General features: G+C 33.5%; 2 protein-coding genes across 3 annotated transcripts; both read right to left on the reverse strand.

Annotated features, from left to right (window-relative positions):
- Positions 1-237: 237 nt before the first annotated feature.
- LOC100255274 (pentatricopeptide repeat-containing protein At3g04760, chloroplastic) lies at positions 238-3,001 on the reverse strand. The gene has a single exon (XM_002266786.4). The coding sequence runs from the start codon at positions 2,703-2,705 to the stop codon at positions 927-929; it is 1,779 nt and encodes a 592-aa protein (XP_002266822.2). The 5' UTR covers positions 2,706-3,001; the 3' UTR covers positions 238-926.
- A 3,909-nt stretch (positions 3,002-6,910) lies between these two features.
- LOC100255283 (uncharacterized) lies at positions 6,911-18,434 on the reverse strand. 2 transcript variants are annotated; one of them, XM_002268941.4, is made up of 10 exons: positions 18,195-18,434; positions 16,569-16,922; positions 15,195-15,305; positions 14,809-14,899; positions 13,787-13,855; positions 13,443-13,520; positions 9,004-9,096; positions 7,987-8,037; positions 7,409-7,645; positions 6,911-7,303 (listed from the first exon to the last, which is right to left on the reverse strand). In XM_002268941.4, the coding sequence occupies exons 1-10, from the start codon at positions 18,263-18,265 to the stop codon at positions 7,181-7,183; spliced, it is 1,278 nt and encodes a 425-aa protein (XP_002268977.1). In that variant the 5' UTR covers positions 18,266-18,434; the 3' UTR covers positions 6,911-7,180. The 2 variants fall into 2 exon arrangements, with proteins under 2 accessions (XP_002268977.1, XP_019080208.1); XM_019224663.2 differs by lacking the exon at positions 13,443-13,520.
- Positions 18,435-20,198: the final 1,764 nt, after the last annotated feature.

Genomic DNA, 20,198 nt, shown 5'->3' on the forward strand with positions numbered 1-20,198 from the left:
TTGTCATTCATTCACCACAAATCTCTTAAGTTTTCCAACAAGTTCTGCACCTTTTGGGGTGTCTTAAAATAATGCTGCTAAAAGAGAATCAAATATTATACACAATTTTCAGTAGTAATCTAGAGAAAGAACTTCGTTCCTAAATTTTCATCACTTCAAAGCCAACTTTGGCAGAATGGTATTGGTGACCTTTCTGATTGTACTCAAGAAGGTTGGGAAGAGGGGACTGGGCAATAAGCTAGTAAGTAATTGTAGCTAATGGAAGAAAAACAGATACAGATGGAATAAAGAAACTCAGTTTTGGCGAGTTTTGCCTTTGTATCAGTTATATATACATGGTTAATTTTGACCGGATGTGAGATTACAGATGCAGAAGCCTATGGGAGACAGCTTCTGCAGACTTTCCCATTAATACATTTTGAGAATTTCAGGAGCTAGTATGGATTACATCTTTTCTTCTCATACATCTACTTGGGAATGGAAGATCTTCCCCTTCCATGTTGCAGAGAACGAAGGAGAAGCAACATTGCGTCAGAATCTATCAGACATGTTAACCCATGAAGAAATGGAAGATTAATGCAACATCTTCAGCACAGCTAGATAACTTCTTTCTCCAACAGAGCTTCTGGATATTCAATGTTTCAGTCACTCAATGGAGCAGACAGTCTGTAATTTAGGATACCAAGACTTCGATGCTTTTCTTTTAATACACTTGAACAATCCATACCTTGTTATTAAATCACCTCGTTCATGAAGATTAGATTTGGGCACCCCAAGCCTGAGTTACATGCCCCTTACAACTGTCTATCTGGGGAAGACATCATTATATTTAAACAGAGGAATGACACAATATTCTGAATAGAGTTAAGACCAAATTCATAATAGCCTCCAAATGTTGGAAAATATCCAGAGCAGATCATTGCATGCTACTTCTTGGTTTCTGAGTTACTTAGCTCTTTGTAAACATCAAGCATGGGAAAGGTCTTGTTCAAGCGTTTGAATGAATCTTGTGAAATGACATCCCTAGAAAAAAGGGAATTTGCCAACTCCATAGCTTCCGTTCTCCATCCTGCAAACCCAATCCCTTCAATCAATAAGATGTAAGTGGTTTCATTGGGTCGGCATCCCTTCTCAATCATTTCTGCAAACATCCCAATCGCATCATCAATTCTACGCACCTTGCACAACCCGAGAAGAACAATATTATAACTGATAACGGTAGGCCGGAAGCCACTTTGCTCCATGTCATCTAACAACCCAATGGCCTCTTCCACTAGTCCATCTCTGCACAGACATGATATGAGTGAGTTATAAGTAATCTCATCAGGGTCAACCCCTTTACTTATCATGGCTGGAACCATACCCAAAGCCCTGGATCTATCCCCACAGCTCCACAGTGCGCTGATCATTGTGTTGTAAGAGCTCACATTGGGAGGGCAACCCATTCCTCTGAGCTTATTGAAGATTTCCAAAGCCTGATTGGCGTTTCCATTCTTACACAAAGCAGCCAAGATTGTGTTGTAGTTCACAATATCTGGCAAGCAACCATTAGATATCATATAATCCATGATCCCAATGGCCAAATCCAATCTTCCCTCTTTGCATAATGCAGATATCAGTGGGTCATAACTGTAAGTATCTGGAGTCAGTTCCTTTTCTATCATAACCTTCAATACGCTAATTGCCTCATCTATTCTACCAAAACGACAGAGAGAGCTAATCAAGATACTGTAAGTGACCTTGTTTGGCTCACAACCTCTGGAAAACATCTCGGCTACCAGCTTCTCCCCTTCATCCCACTTCCCCTGATTCAAGAAAGCACGTAACAGAATATTGTATGAGATCACATCAGGTTTGCAGCCCTTAGAAGTTAAGCTCGTAATCAACTCTGCGGCTCGTTCAACCATGCCCTCTTTGCACATTCCCCTGATAATTGCATTATAAGTATACATATCAGGAAGAAGCCCTCTCGCTAACATCTCCTCTAAAAGCTTCATTGCCTCATTAATCCCACCTTCAACAATGGTGGCCTCAATCAAAATTGTGTAAGTAATCACAGTTGGCATACAATTATCTAGCAACAACTGATCCAAGACCTTCAGAGCTAGCCCTAGCTTCCTTCTATTACAAAGACTCCCAATCATTATATTATATGTAACAATATCGGGCAAAAAACCACGAGCTTTCATCCGGTTCAACACTTGAGTTGCAGCCTCAATTCGATTCACCTTACAAAATCCACTAATCACTGCGTTATAAGCGAACACATCAGGTTCAGTATGTGACTCCAAAATTTCCATAACCCTAGAGGCCTTTTCGATGTTTTTGAAATTAAAGAACCCTTTAATGAGCTTTGTGCAAAGAATAACATCAGGAGTGTAACCCTTGTTCACCAGACACTCAAGAAAGTAGAGCGATTCATTGAATTTCCCAGCCTTGCAGGACCTATTGAGGAGTTTCATCAAATGGGTCTCCCTAAAATCATAAGATTGCAGATGGGCAGGCCTGGCCTCGGCTGAAACTCCAACCTTTGGAGCGTTTCTAGAGTTGAAACCATCATTAGGGTTAGGGTTTCTGCAAGTGACAATGGATGTGTGATGGGAATGTGAAGTGGGCTTCAATTGGGGATTGAAAGGAGGGCAACGAGGAAAGAAATCAGTGGAATATATAGTCATTAAGCTACCAGCGTTGTGTTGAGTAGGCATTCATGAACATAATGATAGAGATGATGTATACAGAAAGAGCTAGAGGGAAGGGAGGAAGTACCTGTGAATCGAAAATAAAGAGGAGAGGTTTGAAGTTATGGACACCATTATCTGACATAGAATCCCAGTGGATATCGATTCATATGTTGTAGATAAGGCCTAAGGGTGGTGCGAGGCTGAATGAATGTTCGGGCCCAGAAAGAAAGCTCATGGGTCCAGTGGACTACCACTCCGCATTCCACAATTTATATTTCTTTTTATCTCTGAAGTAACAAACATTTGTGTTGAAATGAGAAATGAGCTGAGAAAATAGGCGTGTTTCCAAACCCTTTTAAAGATACTACTCATTTCGAAAACAGTTGTATCATGTTTTTTTCTAAGCAAAAGTTTGTTTAAAAATTTGAAATATTGTTAATACATTTTTTATATTTTTAAATATTTATTAAAAATAATTTTTATATGTAATGGGTTATCTCAATCATAAATTATATTTATATAACAAATTTGTAAAATAATCCAAAAAAAAAATGAAAATAACTTAAAGTAATTAAAATAAGTTCTTATAAACTTAGTTTTTGTACTGAGTGTTAGTTCAAGGGTTCTCCTGATCATGTTTTGATGATAACAAAATATGATTAAGTGATTAATTTGTTTAAATTATAAAAAATTTCAAATGTTAGTTTGGAAATTTATAAAATGACCCAATGGATGCAAATTAAGACTTTTGGAAGACCTTTAATCATAGGAAATATATGTAAGATGAATGCATAGGTGCACTTAGGATTTCGTATCTTTTCATGCATTTTTAAAAACTCAGTTAATGCATTAAAGTAACATTTTCATCTAAACTCGACTTTTATCAAATGAACCTTAAGCAAATCATTTCAAAATTGGCATATTCATTGACCTAAAGACCTTATCTAAGTGTTAGAAGAGAAAATAACATAAAAAGATAGATTTTCGAACCAAAAAAAGGTGAATCGGTCAAGGCAGTGGCTAATCGACTCAATCGGTTAAGGTACCAATCGACCGGTTACACTTTCCCAATCAAGGTTCGGTCAAGAGATGCAAAAAATCTTATCTCTCTTCTAGTGACCTTTCATTCTCGGCCGAGGGATATTCCTTCTTGGTCAAGGACCAATTGAGGACTAACGGTCACCTGCCACACATTTATTGCCCAACGACTAGTTAACTGGTTGACCCCAAACTCGATCAGTCAATGCTACTTTTTGGTATTTTTGGCTTCCTAGGTTAGAAACTTGTAAATTAAGAGCTTCATTTCATTTATGAGCAAGAGAACACCTGTATTTATTTGTTTACTTACTTGTTTTTGTCTTAAAAGCTTTCATTCTTTTTTTGGTGCATTAAATCTCCATTTGCATATTATTTAGTGCACCTTTGTGATTCATTCTAGTTTTGAGTTTTATTTGAGCCATTGTTGAGCTAAGTTGAGAGATTCAAATTTGTTATTTGAGTGTTAGAAGTTTCAAGTGGGTAAAGACTTGAAGAGATTATGTAAAGAGCCCATTGAAGTCAAAATCAAAGTGTAAAGGTGTTGGAAGTTTGGTTGAAGCTTCAAGTTTAGTAAAACCCTTACTCAATTAGAAACTTGAGGAGAGTGGACATAGGCAAAGGGTGTCAAATCACTATAAATTCTGAGTTTGCTTCCTCTAACCCTATCTCTTTATATTTGTGCTTTTTTTGCTTGAATTTGTGGTATTTGAAAAAGATTTTTTAAAATCCAATTCACCTGCCCTCTTGTGTGTTTTTTCTATTAAGATTAACCTTTACTTTTTCATTGATTTTCTAGATAAACTCGTAAATTCTATGTTTCAAGTTATGGAATTTGTGAAGTCAATGAATTTTAAAAAATTTAAAAATTTTGTATAATTTTAATGACATGTTTGAAAGGATTGATCATAAAGTTGAAACATAAAATTAGAATGAGAAATTCATTCTTTCTTTTTTTTGGTTTATTACTATATTTAATTTATTTATTAAAAATTAGTATAAGAATGCATTTTCATATTTTTTTTAAAAATTGTTTTTAGTAAAAATGTTTTATTATGAAGTGTTTTTGAAAGAACTATCTAATAAATGTTTTTTCCATGAATTACTACAACTACAAGCGATATTTTCAAAATTTTTAAAAATATTTACTAAATTATGCCAAAGATTTTATTTTTCTTTAAAAAATATTTTAAAACTAAAAATGCTTTTAAAAAGCATTACCAAACGAGACTCAATAATAATAATAATAAAATATATTAAAGTCCATTTTTGGAGTTTGTGTCGTCCCTTCATGTGATATTTAATTTACCTTCGTTGTCATCCCTATTTTTGCATATTATACTCTATGAATATTTCTAAAAATGTTGAAATAAGGAATAGTAATGGAAAATCCATTCCATCTCCTAGTCATTGCCGACTTTGGATTAGATTATTATGAATGAAAAGTTCCCTTTTATGAAAATCAAAATAAATTCTTATAAGAATTTGGATTTCCCTTTCTCATACTTCTCAGTAATTTTTCTTTATTTCCATTTTTATTCTCCCATCCCAAATCATCAAACTTCCTTAAAAATTGTAAGATTTAAAATATTGAAATTCCTTAAAATAAATACAACTTTATTTATTTATCTTTAAATAATAACCTCTCCACTCTCTAGCTGTTTCCCCCCTTTTCTCATATATTTTTCTTTAATTTAAAATTAAAGGTAAAAATGGTTTGTTTGACAAATAGATTGTCCAAATATTTTTCATATGAAAAATGATTAATTAATGTCAATTTGAATACAATTCAAGTAGGGATAGTAATGGGACAAGTATTTTTGAATACCCATCCCATCCCGTCCTTAATGAGATTTAAATAAATAGGTTAGGGGTAGGTTTGAGATTTTTTTTTTTAAACTTAAGATGGGTTCGAGATGAGTTTGGGTATTACCTTATCTTGCCTCGCCCTAATTATATATAAAATTAATTAATTAATTTTTTATATTCTTATTTTTAATAAAAAAAATAATTTTAATAAAATAAATTATAAAAATTTATAATATTTTAGTTATTTATAAAATATGTTTATTTTAATGTAATTAAAATATTTAAAAAAAAGTTAAATGAGAGGCATGGCAAGACATGATGGGTGTAAGAAATTTACATACTTGTCCTGCTTGGCATTGTTTAGTTTTTTTAATGAGACGAAGATAAAAATTATTTTAAATAAATGGAATAGAATTGGGATAGGGGTGGGGTGACTCGTCTTGAATCCACCTCTTGTAATTTCTAATTTCAAGTTTTGTAAGTGGCTCATATCATTAAGAAAATTGTGTACCTTTTTTTTTTGTCTATTACCTTAAAATTTTAAAATAAGTCTTTAGAAAGAACTTATTAATTATTTCAATAATTTAAAAAATCAATTTTGAAAGTCATCTGGTAGATTTAGAAAGGGTATATATTTTTTAAATTTTTTTCTCAAAACAATTTGCTTTTAGACTTTAAGTTATTTGTTATTTTTTTTTAATTTTTTATGATTTATTATAAATATTTTACTAAATAGAAAAAAAAAATCAAAATATTTGATTTTTTTTTAAATGAAAAAAATAACATATTGATTTTTTTTTTATATTTTAATATTTAATAAAAATAAAATATTACAAAAACAAACACCTTAATACTTAATACTATTAAACATTAAAGTTCTATTTAAAATTAAGTAAAAAAAATAAAATATATCACCTTTGCATCAATCTTCGGACAAGAGCCATTGCCCTTTTGAAATAGATTAAAATATTAGAGTAATCATTAAAATATTTTTGAAATAGATTAAAATGTTAAGAGTAATCAGTAAATTTATTTTTCTAAATCAAATACAATCAAATCAATAGCAAACCAAAGAGACAAGTGTAAGAATAATATTTTCCTTTCATATATACCATCTCTATGGACTAGTATGGACAGAACCAAAACAGCAAAGGCAAAAACAAGGAGGACAGTAATTAAATTATCAACTCCCATGATCCCATCACATACTGATTTTGGTTTTCCCCAAATTCCTAATAACATTTTAACCCCATTGTACCTTGTGAAATTATTTTTATTTTTCAAGAAAATAATAAAATAAAATTAAAAAAAAAAAAGGAAGAGAAAATGTTATCACCAAAAATTTATTGAAATAAGAAATAGTTAGCATGACAAGGGGGACCCCATGAGAAAAGCTAATGAATGTCATCATTTCATAATTTGAACACATATAATCTTCATTGGTTAACCTGGTGCTGGTTGTTACGGGGCAGACAGCACCCCGAGGTTTTAGGTCCCTATAGAGAATCTTAAAGGCTTGGCCATGAAAGGTTCATCGGTTATTAAAAAAAAAAATCTTCATTGGTTACATTACACAACACATTTGGAGGAGAAATTAAGGGTAAGAGGCACTGAAAGAAAGGTTTAATTTGGTTTAATTTAACTCTCACACTAATTTAGATTATAGAATCCCAAAGGAAGCTCTTTTCTGGGCGATGCTTCTTCAGCAGTATCTTCAGCTCTCCTCCTCTAATAAGCTGCTTCTGTTGAAGCTCAATCCCTTCACACTCGTACATTTGCTAATGCACATGAAACAATTATGTCAGGAACCCACTATAATAGTCTAATTATTTGTTCCTTTAAATGATAAGGAGGCTATGGAAATTGAAGACATTCCCTTTTACCTTTGTCAACCACAATATGTATGTTGCAGAAAACACTGCTTGTGTTTCCACATCTTCAAAGTCATCACTTGGAATTGCCAAGCAGGAGTGAACGTATTGAATTTCATTATCCAAAAAGTTAGAAATATCATGATTAGCATCAGTTTTGAGCTCAGAATGGCAGGAGAGATCACCACCATCTGTTGCAAAATGCTTTATCCAACACAGGGAGAGGAAGCGGCGATGAAGCCAGAGACCCTGTAAAAGATGATGATCTTGCTATATTGTAATGCTGGCAAACCATTTTTTTAAATAAATGAAAACGAAATCAAGAGCCACTTAGGTTAGTGACTTCAGTAAAACCACATAAAAAATAACAAAGTTGAGGGGCCACTCTCCTTCATTTTCAAGAATTGCATTCAAACACATTATCAATATGATTGAACTAATACAATGCTGCAAATATGATATGAAGCAAGGATGAATTTCCTTTCTCAGATCAACTAGAGCTGATTTACAAGGAGTCATCTCATATTTAGATAACACATGGATGTAAAATAAATATACACATAAAAAACATGAATACTCAAACCATTTACCTCTCTACCAATGTAACGCTCTATCAACATTTTGTTCCAGTCAAGCTCCTCCTGTGGTACACACATTGCAAGATATTACTGAAAGAAACTTCAATAGTTAAATGTGTAGTACAAACATGAAGCGGCATGACTAGAAACTAGAAACCACCAGCACAAATCAATAGATAGGAATTTTTTACTGTGGATAAAAATGGACTTTTCCTCTGTATTTTGCCAAACATTTGTAGTAAAGACAAACTGTTGCTCTAAAGAAAATAAATGTTAGCACTGCACAAACTTTTGCATCTTTTGCTTTAATTAGAATCTACAGTTATAATGGAAAATAGAGTTACTACATATGTAACTTTGGAAGTGAATTATATATAACACTATTTAGCTCCAACAACAGCTATGGCAGGTGTATATGGTAAATTAGAGAGAGGAGAGGGAGAGGGAGAGGGAGAGGGAGAGGTAGAGGTATTCTGCAAATTTCAGAACCCCTTATTTCATCCAGAGGCAGTGTGGTAAATCAAAATTAGACAATTTAAAACAGACAAATGGATGATGTAAAGCACATTTGACAATTTAAGAAATGGGAAGTTGTAGTACCAATAATAAACAATTCCACTGCCAAGAAAATGGTGAACACATACATGCAAAGCATACACCAAGAAAGTAAAAATTACATCATAAAGGGTAAAAAGTCCAAATTACTCCATAAGTAGAGCCTGTTGGGAACTGAGAGCTTTAATTTTACTGAAGGGCAACTCTTTGTCAAAATTCTCCTATTTCCTTTTTCTCCAAATGCCATGTAGATGATTATTCCATCAACCATTAGAAGTGTGGCCAAACAAAGGTACATAATGCATATTTATGGTTGAGCAGAAAGAAAAGTTTGGAAAAGGTTTCACTTTGAAAGAATGCTGCTATTTAACTGCATTCACACACAAAAGAATGCACATATGGAGCAAGCTTTCTCGCAGAAACTGCAGACAAAAGGGTAACAATTTTTAGATCCAAAGGACACCAGAGTTATACCTTCCACACTCGATAAATTTCAATATTATAACCAGAGGATGCATTTGGATCTTGTTTATAGCAGGAGCATTCTAAAATTCTGAGCATTAGCCGCTGCAAATCCAAAGAAATTAAGATTGTCAGGGATTAGGTATTTCAGCAATCATTTAAGATTCATATTAAGATGATTTTACTCTATGATTACTTCAAAAATCATAATCCATGCGTAGTTCAAACTTTAAGCATTTTTTTCTCTTTTGAAGAATCTTATGTTCTTACATGGCTGTATTTTAATAATTTTGAGGACAAAACATTACAAAGGTTGATACAGTTAATTCCCCTCACCCTCTCCCACCACAACACCAACAAAGCCTGCAACCCTCCAACCCAACCAATCAAGCAATACATACAATAACTATGTGGTGAAAGAAAAACTTTTGGAGAACCACAGTTCAAACTTCAAACTTTAAGCTTTTTTTTCCTTGTGAACTCGCATTTTTCATATGGGTCCCCACTTGATGATGAGACTCCTTTTTATTTGAAAATGCCTTTTATTTTAGAAAAAAAATTGTGAAGTTAATCAAAACCCCAAATGACTCCTAAAATGGAAAATAAGGTAGTGGTTGCAAACCAAGTTAAGTTGGGGGGTCAGGTTACGTATCGGGAAGACATAAAGACACCCCTCTAAGTTCTAGTTCAACTTGATCTCAACTAATGAATTTGGGAAAATTGATTTTCAACTAATTAAATCATAGACACTTCGTTGAAAATTGCAAACAAGACAAGCTTTCCCATAAAAGCATGGTGGATCATATAAGCAATTGGATGGAACAATGGAACTAATTCACCTAACCTGATTTCATGAATGGCACATAAATGATTTAAGCATTCTTCTCCAAAGTTTCTCATGGTGAAAACATTTCCAAGTAAAGTGCTTGAGTGCCCTCTCAAGGCACTTGAGCAACCCCAACAGTGTTCAATCAAGGTCATTGAGGCTAAAAAAATGGCCCTACAGCATTTTCTTCCTTTTGATTGATTGTTTTGCTTCAAAATCCTTGTTTTATTCCTGATTTGAATAAACCTCGAAGTTTTTAAAATCAAAGTTATTGAAACTTGCTTCTCGGTTTGAAAATCAAGTCCTACCCTTACCATCCTTCACATTTTGGCCATGAAGTTTTAAAAAGGTCAAGAATCAAGGATCTTCCAACTTCTGTAGACAAAAGTTCATGGCTTTAATCCAGGTTCTCTGAGTCCAAATAATGGGAGATCATATCTTCACCTTTAATTCCCAACTCTAAAAAAGACATGTTACCTTCTCTCAACCATATTCCATGATTTTCTTATAGACACAAAAAAATCTGATTCTCCATTGATTTTTTGAGTTAATGCATGAAATCGTTTAGTTATCATCCATGTAAAATCAGATTAGCCAAATCCGGTCCAATATTAACTCCACTTGTGACACAGGATTTATACTTTGAACATCAAATGACATGAAACAAGGGAGAAAATGAATGTAATTGAATTGCAGAAGGGTAAATGATATACTGGTGATAAAGATGAAGATATCTCTCTTAATTTGATAATTCTGAGATGGCTGATCCATGTGTCGCAGCCCTTGTCGTTTGGTTCCTCTTTGGATTTCCCTTTCCCCTCTTTCTTTCTCCATTCTTCCTTTCCCTTGAATGTCCCAGTCCTAGTGAAGGCCCTCTCTGTGTCTCTCTCCCAAAAAATTCAGAACATGCTCAAAGAGTCCCAAAGAGATCCTTTTCAAAATTCTTCAATTTTTCTTTTATACTCCATCCCCTCTTTTATTCCTAGGCACCAACCAAATTTAAAATTCAAAAACCTCTTCCCTTTTTCTCATCAATTACATCTCAATTTCCCTTAATCTTTTCTTTATTTCCCCTTTCAAAGTTTCTTTCCTCCAGAAAATGCTTCAAAATTTCAAAAAACTCTCTCCTTGTCTTCCACCAATAAGAAAGTTCCTTTCTCTAATATCCTCTTTCTCTCTCTTTCAAATCTTAGAATTTTGCCCCCCCCATTTGCAGCCCCAAGCCAAGGCATTCCATTCCCATTCAACTCATTCCCTTCCTTTTCCATCGCTCCTCTTCTTTTCCTTCTTCTTCTTCTTCTTCTTTTGGCATGACTAGGCCTATATTATATTGGGTTAGGGCAAATTTGGAGGTCTAAACCTATTTTGAAGAATTTTACATTCTTATTTAGCTGAATTCTTATCACTTTCTTCTTCTTCTTTTGGCATGAATGGGCCTATATTTTATTGGGTTAGCGCAAATTTGGAGGTCTATACCTGTTTTGAAGAATCTTACATTCTTATTTAGCGGAATTCTCTTTATTTATTTATTTTTCTTATAAGTAAAACGTGTGTTGTATTAAAGAAAAGGTATACACAACGTATACATATACAAAAACCAATAGGCGATAACACAACCGCTCCCTACAGGGAACCTAACCAATCCACAAATTCTATCAAAGAAGTAATGTTACCCCCCATGTACACTCTAACCCAATCCCAAAATAGGTACAAAAAAGAACTTTTAAAAGATTGATCTAAGCATTCCTTATCCTTGAAAGCCCTCCTATTTCATTCTGTTCAAATGGAACAAAAAATGCAAAGAGGAGCAACTTTCCAAGCCTTTTTCCTTTTCTTGCCAACTGGGACACCATTCCAACTTAGAAGCACCCCCTTCACCGAAGAATGCATCACCCACTGAATGTGAAAAAGAGCACAAACCAGCTGCCACAGTGTACTTGCTTTCGGACAATGCAAAAGTAAATGATCTCCCGTTTTCTCTTCAGCCTTGCACATGTAGCACCTATTTGGCATCTTCCACTCCCTCCGTCTAAGTTGATCCTATGTCTTTGCCCAAGTTGCCTCCCAAGCAAAAAAGCTAGTTGTAATAGGGGCCCAAGAATTCCACACTGTGCCGTACGGGAAAGGCTCTACTCTTCTACTTGCCAGAGAGGAGTAAAAGGTTCGAATTGAAAAATCACCATCCTTAGTCTACAACCAAACCATGGTATCAAAAGTACCCGAACCGATGGAGTAGCTATGCAACCTCTCGCCGAATAAGGCATCAACCTCCTCTAACTCCCAATCATTGAATTGTCTAATAAACCTCGGTCCCCAACTACCCCCATCCCAAACATCTACCACCCAAGCATCCTTAAAGGAAGCTATAGCCCACACCATCTATTTTTCCTGAATTTTACCCGATTCCCTGAGCCAACCTGAAACCTTGTTTTATCTTTAAAGACCTCCCACCCATTTCTAATTGACTTCCATACTCCTACACCATACCTCCCTCTCACCTTCTTAGTGCACCAGTCCCCTTCCTACATCCCATACTTACCAACAATTACCCGTTTCCAAAGAGGGTTTATTTCCTTCACAAATCTCTCAAGACCATTTACCCAAGAGAGCCTTATTGAAGAGATGAAGGCTTTTAAAACCCAATCCCCCATTAAGCTTCTCCAAACAAACAATCGACCAATTAATCAAATAAGGCTTTTTCTCCAACTCCCCTCCTCCCCATAAGAAATCTCTTTGAATTTTTTTCCAATCTAGCCGCCATTCTTTTAGGGATAACAAAAAGGGACAAAGTATATGGACAAACTAGATAAAGTGTCCTCCACCTTTTGACAAATATTGTCTCTTCCACGAAGCAAGCCTTTTTTGGAACCGTTCCTCCACACCTTCCCATACCCTACTAGACTTGTAAGGAGCACCCAAGGGGAGGCCTAAGTAAGTGGATGGAAGAGAACACACCTTACACCCTAAAACCTTAGCAAGCTCCTCCAAATTTGGAACCTCCCCGATAGGAATCAATTCAATTTTCTCCAAATTAATCTTAAGACCCGAGCATGCCTTAACCACATAAAAACCCAGCTCAAATACTCCAAGTTCTCCTTACTTGCATCACAAAAAATGAGAGTATCATCTGCAAAGAACAAATAAGATACCACTACCCCCGCAACATTCCTCTCTTTAACTCGGAAATCCTCAATAAAACCACCATCCTTTGCCCTTGAGATCAAACAGGACAAAAATTACAAAGATTGCTAAGTTAATTCCCCTCTTCTACCACCACCTGCACACCAACAGTGATCACCAACTCTCCACCTTAACTAAATAAGCAATACATGCATAAAGGCTAACTACTGCAATCATAGGCACATTAATTTTGTGAATGCATCTTCAACAAGGTTCCTAAGACAAGATAAGTTCATATAACAACCAGATATAATGCTGCAAATGATTAAAATTTGCTTTTTAAATATATATATATTTTTTAAAATTTATACAAGATAAAATTAAACATTTTATTTTCTTTTTTCTTTTCTCCTCCTTGCTTTTAGGAATATAACATTAATATGTTAATATCAGGTTTGGATGCCCAAAAAGGAAACTCATGAAAAATGTTCAAAGGGTAACTCACTCTACGATAATGAAAACAACAATTATCAGCAACGTGCAACCCAGCCCAACTTCTAGATTTATCGAGCTCATGTAGAACCTGAAGGCAAATATTTAGATCCATTTAGTGCACAAGAACCACATCAGGAAATTCAGACAAGAATTTCCAAGATTAGTATGTCCCACAGCACAATAGCTGTTCAGAACCAGACTAATTAATAAATGGTATAATTTTGCTGGTGGAAGCAGAGGATCTTAAAGCTCAGATAAGAAATTATTATCTAAGCAGTACTTGATTTACTGGCCCTGAAATAACAACGCAAAGCTCATTGAACATTTGAATAGTAGAAGATTTTCAAATCTAACCTGCTCTCCTGTCATGTAGAATACCAACCAGCAACGATGATTCCATGCACGGTAATTCATTTTTGATTTCTGCAAAGAAAGGAGAAACAAATTCACTTTGGGAACTGGTTACGCTAATCTTTATCATCTATGCGTAGTGGATAAATTGAAATGCAGTGTGCCAAAAGTTATGAAGAACCATGAAAAGTTCAAAAATAAAAAAGATTAATATAAAATAAAAAATCAGAAAGTCCAATTTGTTAGGGGCATCAACAAACAAAAATTATAAATAGCTCCTTAAATAATCCAAGACATTCAAGTTTCCTTTGGTCTTTACAATAAGTAAATCCAGAAAATCATACTCCAACATTACTTTACATGGACTTTTTCAATGACAACCTAGAGAAACAATTTGATTCATTCCAAGTTAGGACTTAATAGTAGGTGATGCCCTTGCTGCATTTGTCTCTGAACTATCTTAACTTAAGAGGCACAAGCTAGCTAAACCTAAGAAGCCTGGTAAACACACACTGAACTTGGAACATATTCTATTCTCTATCCGCGAATGTGTCCAATTCAGTAAATTTATTTCTCATGCAAATTTCATCATCTCAAATGAACTAGGCAATATGTAGTGATTACATGACCTTAAATCCACAGCAATGGTAAAACTCAAATATAATAAAACACCAGTTTTCCAGGAGCATAATAAACCTCAAACACCAGTCCAGTTCTTGTGGGAAATTTTTATGATTTGTGATCCATGTAAATGTTTTCGGGAAATGATATTAACTTCCTTTAGGACATCAAAAAAATTTCTTCTGCAAATTCCAGATTCAAGTTTCCATTTAGAAAGATAAATATGGAACCCAAGAAATACATAAATGATGCCAGAAGCAGGACAAGAAAAAGAAGTTAACAAAATTTCTGGGAGAAAAATGGCATCCTTGTAAGAAACAATACAACAAATTGTAAGATGAATTATTTTTACAATGAAGAGTTATTGAACCTTAGTTATTTAATTTCCTGAACTGAAATTAAACCTCGGCTATTTTTTCCACCAGCTCAGATTCTTTTCCCAAAACTTCTTGCAGATATGTGTAGTTTCCAGCAATCATCTTGATCACCCACCGTCTGTCAACAATTGGTACATGGGTGAGAATGAGTTTATTTCTTACAACCCTAACTACAAGAAAATTAACTATTAGAAAGGATATCAATACAACTTATAAAACAATCAGGATACTTAATTCGACAAATGAAACCACACACATCATCAAATGCATCTGATTAAGAACAAGAAAGATGGGCCCATTAGAGTTCTCATAATCAGCATTGCATCTGCATGTCACTGGTGGTACCCTTAACAACATGTGTAATCAGTACTTAGCATAAGATAACAGTACAGAAGGCTTGATAAAATATCTACCTATGGCTCCAAGCTTGTTCACTTTTTGGTGAGTATGAAAGAACCAATGCTGACAAGAGGAATTCATCCATAAACATTGAAAGGTCTTGCTTCTTTGATAATACAAGCTTCCTGGATCAGATAAACAAGATACAACTAAGTGTCACAATCAATACAAGTAATAGATCAACGAAGTAGAGTGAAATGTGTCTCCAAGCAGTGCCTGGATCAGGCCCAGGTAGGTTGTGGTCTCAATTCCAGAGTGGTCAACCTATATTGTTAAGATGGAGGCCTAAAACTCTCCATAGGGCAGCCATTTGAATACTAATTCCAATATTGTACCGTAGTTCCATCTGAAGCTATGTCACAAAGTCACTCCTATTTAAGCAATTTTTGTTGTGTCAAACACACCAAAAATTATGCATGTCAATTTTCATTTGAAAGAAGTTTCCAAAGCCATCTGCAGCTCATTTTAATACCAAGAGTCTGCATCAGATGTTTCCTATCATAGTCAAACACCAACCCATGGCATTTTCCTCTCTATACAGCTCCTAAGTTAATCAATTATAGCGCATGGGAAAAAAGGACCAAATTTACATGATTACTATTGTAGGAAATGATTGATGTATAAAAGTTCCCACATCTGTATAAATTGAAAAATTAAGAAAGGAACTGAAGGAGCATTGACTACAAAAGAAGCAGTGAAGTAGACTAAAATCTACTAAAACAGACTGCTATCAGCTTTCAGTCAAGCCAAGCGGTAATCAGTATTGGATAAGCAATGAGAGAAAGAGAGAGAGATTGGGAGGGGGGTAGAAGATAGAAGAAATAAAGAAAACAAGAACCAGTATGAACTAGCAGGTTTTACTGTCTGCAGATGAACCTATAACATTTACAATAGAGAACATTTTCCATTTCTCAGATTCTTGTTATTGGCCACTTGAGCTTATAGAATCTGCAACATGGTGAAATATTTCTAATTCTTGATGGTCCCATTTCCAGTTACAAAGAAAGAAAAAGGATCAATCAGAAATAACAAAATGATCATATGGTACTATAAACCACAACATTCTGTAGAATACACAGCTGCCATGACTAAATCAAAATTCTAAAACAGCATATGTTATAATCAGAAAGTTTAACATTGCTTCCACTTGTAATGAACAGATATAAAGCATTACTAGACGAATGAAAAGATAATTTTGGACCAAAAAACAAAAGGGGAAGGATGTTTTGGAGAAAGAATTACTTTCTGGAAGAGACAATGTCATACAAGCACTCAAAGACCTTCTTTGTCAATCGTCTATTAAATGAAATCAGCACCATACAGATATTTGAGAAGAAAATGACACAGACGCATCTGCATGGGCCAAATATGTGAAGGGGGAAAACTACCTGGAATTCCATGCAGTGCCAAAGTCACTACTTAGCAACAAAAGAGCCCTGCTGTGCTTCATGACTTCGCTTTCAAGATGACATGAAATATTTTCATCCCCAGATTTTTCTTCCTTTACAGATGGGTTGCCATGAGCTTTATATTGTGCAATTGCTGCCATAAATGCATTTTTAGCCGCTCTGTACAATGGAAGAAGAATATCTATTGAAATGCCCAACTTATGATCTCTATTCCAAAAACTTGAGATTCCATCTTCTGATTGCAGCAAGTGATGGTTGGATGAGGGCAGGACTCCACCTGCCTCTTCATTCAGAATGAAAAACTGGGATGGGTGAATAAACCCTACTTCATCACTAGAAGAAAATTAAGCAAATAAGACGATTTTCTCTGGAAGAACTCATTTTTAGAATCTATAAATTCCAAATTCCATATATATATAAATGAGACATTGATGATATGAACACACATGAAACATACAGACTTCAGAAAATTTCCACTCATAAAGTGCCCACTTGATACACTTCCCATATTCTATTTTTAAAGTCAGAAAATAATACTAATTTTAAATAAGATACCAGAACTTTTAGATGTTTACATTGAAAATGCAATGGTTTTAAAATCTGTTTTAAAAAAAAATTAAAGTATCAAAAAAATTTTACTACCTTCTTAAGTGATTTTTAAAGATATAAGATAAATCTATACTTTTTGTATAAGAATTACTACTTTTTGCATAGAGTTTATTACTATATTCTACTTTTAGAAATAAAAAATAAGCAGTGTATCCAAATGGACACTAACATGCATTTTTCCCACCAGGAATTTGAAGACAAAACCATGAGGAAGTTTAAGTTGAAATGAAAGAAGAGGCTATATTTTTAAAGAAAAGGATATATGTATCACAAGTAGTATCAAAGTCAAAAACATAACAGGAAACATCTTCCATAGCATTATGGAGAGCCAAAAGAACAAAAATAAAAATAAAAAATAGAATTACCTGGCTTAACAGTTTCAGTATTTTAAAAATTATAAAAGATGCAGCAAATTGTGGAAATAAGTTCACATATTCACCATTGTTCAAGAAATATCACAATTGGTACGATCCCACGTTCTGAATTCACAAAGCATGAAAAAGGCAAATCCCAAAATTTAGCTACAAAACCACCCACAGTAATACTAAATTTATGTGGATAGGTCTTATTCATTTTTCACTATATTTTAAGTAATTGACAGTCCAAGAACAGAAATGACACAAAAAATACAAACTGTTACATCTGGGCTTTGTTTGGTTCTCGGAAAGAATAAGGGGAAGTAGATGAAAATGCTGAAGAAATTCCTTTTCTCCGATTATTTCAGCATTTCCCCCTCCTTCCCTTCCGAGACACAAAGAGAGCCTTTTTAGTATCACTAAGAAAAACAGAGGCATAAGCTTGATACGAATTCTTCTCTAATTAATTTAGCATTTCCTTTTCTTCCTTCCTTCCCCACTCTTCCAACATTCAAATAGACCCAGAGGGAAAAAAAAATGCCGGAAAATATCCCAAAACCCTTCAGAATTCTTCTAAAATTATAAATTCCGTTCAAACAACCACGGAAGAAAAAGAAAAATTAAGAAAAAGAAAACTTACATCAGAGGATCAGATTCCAAAATATGCTCTAATTGGTTCAACAGATCCACACCCTTTTCTTCTTCTGTCATCTTTTGTTCTACAGTTGCCCAAAAGAAGACAATAGCCGGTGGCCAGAGACGTGGTTGCAAATTGCAATCGAGATGAGGGCGATTTGCAGCGGTATTAACTGGAGACAGTGGATTCGTCGATTGTGCTATGGCTGGATTTCTGAATTTCTCATTTTAAATGAATAATGTAGTGATAATTTTGCAAACGTGGAATCTAATATTATAATAAAATCACTTTATAGCTTAAAAATAGTTATAATAAAAATATGAATATTAATTTTTAATAAAGCTATAAATAATAATATTATATTTAAAATAGAGAGTTAATTTCATTTGCATCCCATTAGGATTTAGCTAAATATACTTAATCCTGCTAATTTGAAATTTCATTAAATATATCCTTTAATATTTAATGAAATTTCAAGTAAATGAAAATTAAGTGTATATAGCCAAAATCTTAGAGGAAACAAATAAAAGTAACTTAAAAATAAATAAAATTCATTTATGCTAAATGCATAAATAAACTCATTTTTTTATATTACCTAAGTACATATTTATTATCTAATTACCGATGAGGTTATTCGAGGCCACTTTCGATTAAGATACAATTTGGGCAAGTTGGTTAGGTTGATGATGGTTAATCCAACCCTAATTAAGAAACAATCAACTCAAACTTAACTCAACTCTATCTTTAACTTAAGACGTTCAACCAAAACTCAATTCAACTTCATTTTTCTAAATTTGGGCTGAATTCGAGTTAGACTATAAATGGTTGGGTTAGACTCAGATTATATAATTCAAAATTCATTTATAATATTTTTTTAAAAAATTTATCTATTTATATAAAATTTTAAATAGTAAATAGGATAAAAATTTTAAGATAGAAAAAAACAAATTAACATAAAGTTACATATTTTTCTTAAAAAAATGAAAGATATATAATATAATATAATTTGATATATATATTTTTTAAAAAGTATTATTATATGAGATAATATACGTTATAAATAATATAAAGACATTAAATCGGTCTAGTTTAGGTTGTTTGAACTTTGACTCAAATCCAACCCAAATTGAATTCAAATTAAAAAAACTTGACCCAAGTCTAACCCTAATATTGAAAATGATTGTTTAAGCATGCTCAAGCATCGAGCCAACCCGAATAATTTATTTATAAATTTATATTTGTTTTCTATTTAATTAACAAGAAATTTAGTGCAGCGGTTGCAGCCATCCCATGTCGCATATCACGCCCAGGATTTTGCTTTAGAAGTAGTTCCACATCAGATACATAAAGGTACGACAAGCTAGAGAATTTAATAAGGAACCACCATCGTGGTACAGCTCGTCTACTGCTGACGTGGCGATAATGCTCCGATTTAATAAGCTATTTTACCGAAAAATCTCTGTAATATGAGCAGATCGCCGATTTGTCAACGATAATTAAGGGAAAAATTGTTCCGTATATTGCATCGGGTTTATGATATATTCCGATGTTTTCGTCCATGGTCATCACTCTCATTTAGCTATTTTATAAATGATATAACACCATTATTAAGACTTTTTTTTTCAAAAAGTTGAATTCTAGACACATGTTTTATAAATGACTTACTGATTGGTCATTTGAATTGAACAAGGCTTAAGTTTCATTTATAAAAATGTTAATTATAATCAAATTCTCTAAATCAAAATGTTAACTTAGATTTCACTATAATTAAGTTTTATTTATAAAGAACGCGATTAGGATAAAGTTCTTAATTAAAATATTTATCTGAAATGATATAAAGCTAAGCTTGTTCATAAACCATTTAATTAGAATTAATTTCTATAAATCAAAATGTTACTTGGATTTAACTATGATTAAATTTCATTTATGAGAAATTAACTTGGATTTAACTATAATTAAGTACTCAATCAAAATACTTTTTTAGACTTATATAATTAAGTTTTACTT

Source organism: Vitis vinifera, chromosome 14 (genome assembly GCF_030704535.1).
Source record: "Vitis vinifera cultivar Pinot Noir 40024 chromosome 14, ASM3070453v1".
Lineage (NCBI taxonomy): Eukaryota > Viridiplantae > Streptophyta > Magnoliopsida > Vitales > Vitaceae > Vitis > Vitis vinifera.